The sequence below is a fragment of the Heloderma suspectum genome, chromosome 9 (assembly GCF_057233095.1).
Source record: "Heloderma suspectum isolate Gila_16-S chromosome 9, 16-S_ref, whole genome shotgun sequence".
In the NCBI taxonomy this organism is placed as follows: domain Eukaryota; kingdom Metazoa; phylum Chordata; class Lepidosauria; order Squamata; family Helodermatidae; genus Heloderma; species Heloderma suspectum.
In genome coordinates, this window is record NC_139466.1 from 29,803,409 (window position 1) to 29,811,480 (window position 8,072).

The window sequence follows — 8,072 nt, forward strand, 5'->3', positions numbered from 1 at the left end:
TCTTTCCATTCCTTTGCAGCCTCCCAGGCTGCCTGCACTTCCTGATCCGAAAAAGCCCTATGGGAGGAATTACCTCATGATGTCTTCCCCTGGGCTTTAATTGAAGTGTGGGAAGCCGAGGAAGCTACAGGATGCCAGACAGATGAGTGTACAATGAAAGACAGGACACTTGTGTGTGCACACACACACACTCTCCTCGGCCACTAAGTAAGAACACTGAACCAAACCAATCAGAATTTCTCCCGCATTTTCTTCTCTTTCAAATTTCTTTTCAAAAGCAATTTCTTTTCTATCATAAACTTGAATGAGAATGGTTGAAAAAAATGTGGAAATCTTTTTTGGCACAGCATTAATATAATACTTCCTGGATTACCACAGACTGTAAGGCCAGGATAATCATCAAGAAATCTTCCATTACTTTCTTGTATATGATGCACACCATCTCCATACATTACCATCTCCATACACACCATTCTGTATACATTAGGTCAGGCCTGCACAACGTGTCACTCTCCAAGCCAAATGCAGCCAATCAGTCATACATGGTGGACCACAAGGCATTTGATAAACCTGTTTTGCTACCCACTCGGGACTGCAAAAATGGAGGGGAGGGGTGATGTCAAACCCAGCTCCTTTGGCAAGCTGTGCTCAGCTGGATGGCTCACATGTTGTGCATACCTGCATTAGGGTTACATCCCATTGGGGGATACTATAATCTATGGGATATCTCAGCAAAAGCTTTAGAATTAGACAATTACTAATCCCTGGACTATGACCCTATAGGTGCTTTGCCATGGCAGGACAGAATAAAATGGATGGGAATGGGAGCATATAAATGAGAAAATGATAGCTTGTGAGTTGGGGATTGGGTCCACAGAAAGCACCCCTGCACAGTCTTTATTCTGGCAAGAAACATGGATGGCAAAGTCCTTGCAAAATTGCAGGAACTGCAATCCATAGGAACCTGCCTTCAGATCAAAATATCTGTCCCTCAAGGCCAGTATTGTTGGCTCTGGCTGGCAGTGATTGTCAAGAGCCTCAGGCAGAAAGTCCTTCCTGCTCACCTTCAGCCCAAAATCTTTTGATGTCAGGGATTGAGTCTGGAAGGTTCTGTGTGTGCTCTGCCATACGATCTACACTTTGTGTATTGGAAGCTCTTACTTTCCTACACAATCTTAAGCTCCTTCATGGATCATAACTCTAGAACAACTTTCCCCAACCTGGGGCAATCCAGATGTGTTGGGACTACAACTCCCAAGATTCTGCTGGCTGGCTGGGGCTTATGGGAGCTGCAATCCAACATACAGGGAGGATGCCAAGTTTGGGAAGGCTAATCTAGAGTACATCAGGTGGACCATTTGAGAGGTAATGGAGGTTGTACTGTCAGTTGACTGGAGAGAGTACAAAAGGGTAAGATAGTTGTGAAAAAAATAAGTACTTTTAAAAAACAATTATATGGGTCTAAAAAAAATATGTTTGGCTTTCATTCACTGCCCAAACTGAGCCCGATTCCGTTACAATGGAAGAACATTATTGTACTTTAAAAAATGTTGAACAATATAAAACAAAATTATCAACAAGACCAGGCTCACAATCTAAATAACGGCTGGATGATCTCTCACTTGCTTGCTCTCATAGCTTGATGTGATAGGAGCAAATGGAAACCTGTGACTATTAAACAAGGGGTTGTGTGTGTTTTAAAAAGAAGCTTTAATAGGAACATCTCTCCCCCCCCCCAGCCCCCAATATATAAAGAACGTTGTGCAACTTGCTACAAAAAACAACACATTGATCTCACTCTTAAAGGAAATATTCTGCAGGCCTTCATCTCCCCACCCCCAATGCTGCCTGTCCTGTCCAGATTAATTTCTAGAGTGCATGGATGGATGCTTTGCATTAAGGTTTTGTTTGCTGTTGTCTAGACTTTCCCCCTCCCCACACAACACCTATGGTTCAGATCAGGTGACTGAGGAAGAGGGGGAGGTGAAATTAAAGCTCTATTTCATCCCATTACATATGATTAACTGTTGTTGTTATTCCACCTTCTTTCTTTCTTTCTTTCTTTCTTTCTTTCTTTCTTTCTTTCTTGTTCACATGGAATTGAAGAGCAGCCCTAAAAAAAGAACAACAACAAAAAAACCCATAGGTGACCTCCTACCCCCTACCCCAGCCTTATTTAAAGTCTTTGGTGGAACTCAAGCCAGTCCAAGGGTACCTCTTAATTCTAAGAGGTTTGGGGCTTGAGGGTGGAGCGGAGACAGCTAGGCATGTGACAAAAGAAGCAAGACTCATGCACAATAACTGCTTCTGCTCTAGCAACCATCTAAGCAGATCCAGTGGCCATTTCTGCATCCTAGGTTGTTTTTGATCGACATTAAACAGAATGCCATTTGGCTGATGTGGAATGTAGGATAGAAAATGACTGTTCTCACCAAAGTTGGGCACTACAATTCTAGAATGAAATGCTTGCCTCTGAGCCACAGGGACATTATGGGGAATGCATTCCCCAAAGCTCTGCTCACATCCCCAGTGAGCTGAAGGCAGCTTTTATTCACAGGGGTTTCAAGGGGACAAGCATTCAGTTGTGAAACAGGTTTCCTAGGGGAAGCAAAGCAATAGGGACATAACTTTCAAGTAAAGGGGTGGGGGGAGGTCCAATATCTGGTGCAAATTTGGCTACTTTTGCTTCAGTGGCTTCTGGGGTCCCTTCTAGGCCTCTAGCACTTTGTTCCTCAGCCTCATCTGGAACTTGCCCATCTGTATACATTTTATATCATAATAACCTAGCATACTGGGGTGCTTAAAAGATAAAATGAAGGCTGGAAAGTGGTGGGGTTTTTTGAGGGGGTGGTGGACATTGAAAAGCACTATAGAAATAAATAGCATAACTACTCCTACTCCTATTACTACTAGTATTACTATAATTACTACTACCATTATTACTACTTGTGTGACTTAAACAAATGTGCTCCTACTACTTTACAATCTGATAACAGAAATGGGTAGAACCCCACACATACCTGCTTTGTTTCCCATGGGTGTCTCCACTTCCTACAATGATCACACCTTTAAACTCATTAATGAACGAACAAACCCAAAACAAACAAACCAAAGGCTCTGTCTTCACAAAGGAATTGCCACAACCGCCCCTCCACCCATCCACCCACTGACCGCTTAGCAGCGTGCTTCTCTGTTTTAAATTATAATTTGCAGGCAGGATGCATGCGCTGAAACATCCATCCACACACATTCAAGTAAAAGTAACATTCATGTGCTCCCTGTTTGTCAGTTTCAAATGGCTGGTCCAAGCAGGGCTTCTTAGTCCTACCTATCATCACTGCCTAGTCACCATCATCTCTGGGGCTGCCTCTTAAAGGGGGGGGGGGGACACAGATAGACAGACAGACACACAGAGAGATTGTGCCTCTAACATGGAAAGATATGTCATCCCAACATTTTTTTTCAACCAAAGAAAAGGCCCATCTTGCACAAACTCTTAAGTGAAATTGATTTGATTAACTGGTCCAGCCCAGTAAAGCAAAATTTGCAGCCAACACCAAAGGGGGGGGGGGCGAGGGAGGGAGTAAGCTTCCACTAGGATTTCTCCAAGGAAACTGATCCACCTACAACAATCACTTTAACTTGAAGCTGTTGTACTACTGGAAGGGGGGAATATATCCCTAATGTTTCCCATATCCATCCCTCCCGTTAGGTGATTTAGAAAACTGATTGAGGCCTTCCGGCTGGTGATACATAGAAACATGCACAGTATATTAGCCTCAAGACTGGGAGAGGAAATTGACAATTATTTTTATTTATTTATTTATTTATTTATTTGCAAATTTCATGTAAGCTTGAAAGGAAGGGTGGCTGAGAATTTGGACTCAAAAAAGGGACACTCCCCTTTTCAAAAGTCACCAAGTTGTTAACCCTAAATAAAATAATAATAATAACAATAATAATAATAAATAATAATAAGCCACAAAGAAGACTGGAAGGTAGAAAATTGAGACAGTCTTCTTTTTTTCCTTTTTTTTGGGGGGGGGCAGGGGGAGGTAAGTCTTTCAGGTTCATTGCACCCCACACAAATAACGCAACATTTTTTTTTAATTTGTAAAAATGTTTTATTTAGACCTTTTTTGTGTGTGTGTTTTTACAACAATAAAATATTGCATCAATATAAACCCCCTCGACTAAAAGTGGTTGACAATCAAACATCACAAGCGAATCATTTTATTATTATTTTTTAAGCCTTCCTTCCTTCCTTCGACAGCCGCTTCGGGTATTATTATTTTTTTATTTATTTTTATTAATTTTTTTTTAAACATAATGCGGAATTTATTGAAAATAAATAATTGTTGGCAACTGCGATAGGCAATTTGGAATAAAATAGTTGAAAAAAGCAACCTTTAATGAAAATAGCGTTTATTATACATCAGTTACTAAATGAATAATCTAAATGATTTTTCCTTTTAAATTAATAACTTCCCAAAAAACGTTTAGAATATACAAAACTGTACAAGTCTTTTTTTTTAATTATTCTTATTTAATATAAAGTTGGCAGAAAGATAGCAGGGTGTTCAGTGTTGTGATATTTAAGAGCATATTCAGGATTGCTGGAAGGGATGGGAAAGACATGTGGAAAACAAACATTGTGGTACTAGAAGAGAGAATGGGGTTTGTGGGGCGGCGGCGAGGGGGGGGAATATCTGGAGAACAAATCTTTTTGTATAATTAACTTGGCAATGTATTTCTAGGATGCAAATTAAGGGCAGTGAGGCTTTCATATGTTAGAGATAGCTGTGCGCTGGACAGAATCGGGAGAAAATAATTTCCTGGGCTTTGGTTGGGGGTGGGTGGGTCGTAGACGGATTTTTATCCATCTACTTGCAGCTCTGTAAAACACAACATGGGTAGAAAGCAATAGATACCCGCTTTGTGTTCTGTTCTGCGTGAACCTCCTTCGAAATATGTATCCATGTAAGTATACATATTATTGCACACGGGAATTGGGGGGTGGGGGTGGCGGTCTCTATAGGTGTATCTAGACGGACAATGCAGCAAGGGTCTGTTTGTACATGGTGATTGTACACAACCCTATCATGTGCACCTTTGTAAACACAACACATCTACAAATGGAGCAGAACTATTTCCTAAGCCAGACTAGAAGAGGAAGAAAAATAAATAAACTCTACAAGAAAAATAGTGTTTTTTCGTTTTCTTGCTTTTGGAAAACCCGTCTTTTCAAAGCAACAATAACAAAACAAAACACGTTTGACCTGATCTCGCATTTCTCCAGTAGAACATCACCAAATTAGAACCAAATGCAGACATTTTCCTCACTGCTTGTTCTTAACAGCCCCCCCGCCCCCACCCCAAATTAATTTCAACCCACTCCGAACTCCCTTTGACTCCTGGAAAGAGAACCCAGGCAAACCGATTTATTCTGAAGCTAAAGCGCCGAAGTGGAAAAGTGTTTTACTACAGACCGTAGGTTCAGGCGCCGACCAGGGATCCAATATATATGTATATCGTTGAAACAGGTCTTTAAAATAACAAGTTATTCTGGTGGTGATGTTGCGTTTGAGATCTTTGTTTAAAGAAGCCAAAATCAGAAAGGGAGATGGGGGTGGGGGGAAGGAGGGAGTGCGTTCCGTTAGAGAATTTCCATCTTGACATTGTACAATTTTGAAAGTTATTTAAACATAAAAGGAAAGGAAATCAGGAACGTTTGGGAAATCCCTTGTTTCTGTCTTTGGGGGTTAGAAAAGAGGGCTTCCAGTTTTTCCTCCTGGAAGTGGGCAAATTAGGAGAATGAATTTTCCCCAGTCCCGATTAAAAATGACAATAATATTAATGGCATGTAATAGAGAAAAAAGGGGAGCTGAAGAGCTGATCAATTGGCTTCCAATTTTAGGTCACAAATGTTGCGTACAGGTTGTAGTAAAACACCCCAGACCTTCAAAAGGCCGCCATATCGAAGTCTCATTTAGGAACGAGCAAAACCGAGTCCAGCCAAGCTAAAAAGTCTATCTTAAAACAAGATTCATCACCTGAAAAACACCGGATCTGACCAAGGCGCTGAAAGGTTATTCATAGGCACGTCTTGTCTTTTAAAAAGTGTATATATAGACACACAGAAAGAGAGAGAGAGAGAGAGAGTTGCTATTATTATTATTTGTTTTGTCTTCCTAGTAGACTTTTTTTAAAAAAAACAGACAAACAAAAAGCCTCGATGTTTACCCCAGAAAACCGGCAGGGGGAGGGGGGAAAGGAGAGAGGAAAAATAAAATATGTATATGTATATAAATATGTATAGCTATATATATATATATTTTAAAAAATGCTGTCCGGAAAAAGGGGAAGAGATGTCATCATAGGCGATCGTCTCTCTCTCTCCTCCCCCCCCCCCCCCAACAACCTCCCCACTTCTTGGTTTTGTTTTGCCGCGGATTCTGGGATGTGATCGGTGTGTTAACTCGTGTTTTATTTTCTGAACGTTGAGGCCGGGTGGTTTTATTCTGCAAAATCCTGATGAGGGGAGGAGGAGGAGGAGGGGGAGGAAGAAGAAGAAGAAGAAGGAGGAGGAGTGGGGCGGGGGGGGGGGAGAAGGAACAGAAGAAGGGGACGCGGAAAAAAATATTAAGATAATCACACCCAAACGCTCCGCGTGGCCGCTGCCCAGATCCCGAGCGGGTCCTTCATAGTCAAAGATCGTGGCAGGAGTCTGTTTTCACGCTGTGCGCATAGACCTCGTGCGGCTGCGGCGGCTCGCCCGGCGGCGTCATGCGCTTCTCTTTCTGCCGTCGGTTGCAAAACCAGACCCGCACGACCTCCTTCTCCAGCTGGAGGCTGTCCGCCAGAGACGAGATCTCCTGGGCCGCCGGCTTGGGGCATTTCAAGAAGTGAGTCTCCAGCACCCCTTTGACGCTCACCTCGATGGAGGTCCGCTTCTTGCGCTTGCGGCCCTGCGCCGCGATCTTGTCGATGCTGGTGGGGCTGCCCGTCGAGGAGTCGGCCTCCTCCAGCCACTTGTTCAGCAGGGGCTTGAGCTTGCACATGTTCTTGAAGCTCAGCTGCAGAGCCTCGAAGCGGCAGATGGTGGTCTGCGAGAAGACGTTGCCGTACAGGGTGCCCAGCGCCAGCCCCACGTCGGCTTGCGTGAAGCCCAGCTTGATGCGCCGCTGCTTGAACTGCTTGGCGAACTGCTCCAGCTCGTCCGACGTGGGCGTCTCCTCGTCCGAGTGGTCCTGGCAGTGGTGCGAGCCGAGCTCGCCGTGCTCGGCCGCCGCGTCCCGCAGCACCTGGTGCAGGGCCTGCTGCGGCGTGACCGGCGCGGGCGGCGGCGTCAGCCCGCCGTGCTCCAGCATGCCGCTGACCGTGAAGCCCGCCTGCGAGTAGACGTGCGGCGGCGGCGGCGGCGGCGGCCCGCTCGACGGCAGCGACGCGTTGTGAGCAGGGCTGGCCCCCCAGGCGTTGGGGTGGCTGGTGTGGTGGGGCGAGTGGTGGCTGACGTGGGGCGAGCGGTGGTGGATGATGGCCCCCAGCTGCAAGTCCTCCCGCCCGGGCTTCACGTCGGGCTGGTCCAGGGGGCTGCTGGTGAGCGTGGACGACCAGGGGCCCGCATCGCTCAGGCTGGTCACCCAGTGGTGCCCCAGCGGGTGCCCGTTGCTGGGCACCCCTTGCAAGTAGTCACTTTGGAGAAGTTTCTGGGGGTTCCTGAAAGGGCTCCCTTGCTGCATGCCCGTCGAGTCCGCGTGGACCAAGGAGCTGGAGTTGAGGATGCTGTAGGGATTCGACGCCGCCGTAGCCATGCTTGCTGCTCAGGATTCCCCCTACTAGTTATAATGTGGCAAAGGGAGACGCGTTCAGCCTTTGACATCTACCCAGCCAAAAGGGAGCCAAATCAGCGAGCGAGCGCTGACGGGCGGCCCCCGCCGCCAATCCCAGAGCCTCTTCCCGCCGGGAAGTGGCCGCCGCGGCCAATCAGGGCTCGACGAAGAGGTTGGCTCTGCGCCCGTTCGTCCCACACCCTCCCTCGCCCCCCCCCCCCACCGGCAGGAAAAAATAAT

The 8,072-nt window shown here is 45.7% G+C and overlaps 1 protein-coding gene across 1 annotated transcript; it reads right to left on the reverse strand.

Annotated features, from left to right (window-relative positions):
• Positions 1-6,707: 6,707 nt before the first annotated feature.
• POU3F4 (POU class 3 homeobox 4) lies at positions 6,708-7,814 on the reverse strand. Its single transcript, XM_084813341.1, has one exon. It carries the CDS (start codon positions 7,812-7,814, stop codon positions 6,708-6,710), a length of 1,107 nt encoding a protein of 368 aa, XP_084669467.1.
• Positions 7,815-8,072: the final 258 nt, after the last annotated feature.

What these genes read in the sequence shown, in the direction of transcription:
- POU3F4 (XM_084813341.1), bottom strand. Translation starts at nt 7,814, where the DNA reads ATGGCTACGGCGGCGTCGAATCCCTACAGCATCCTCAACTCCAGCTCC.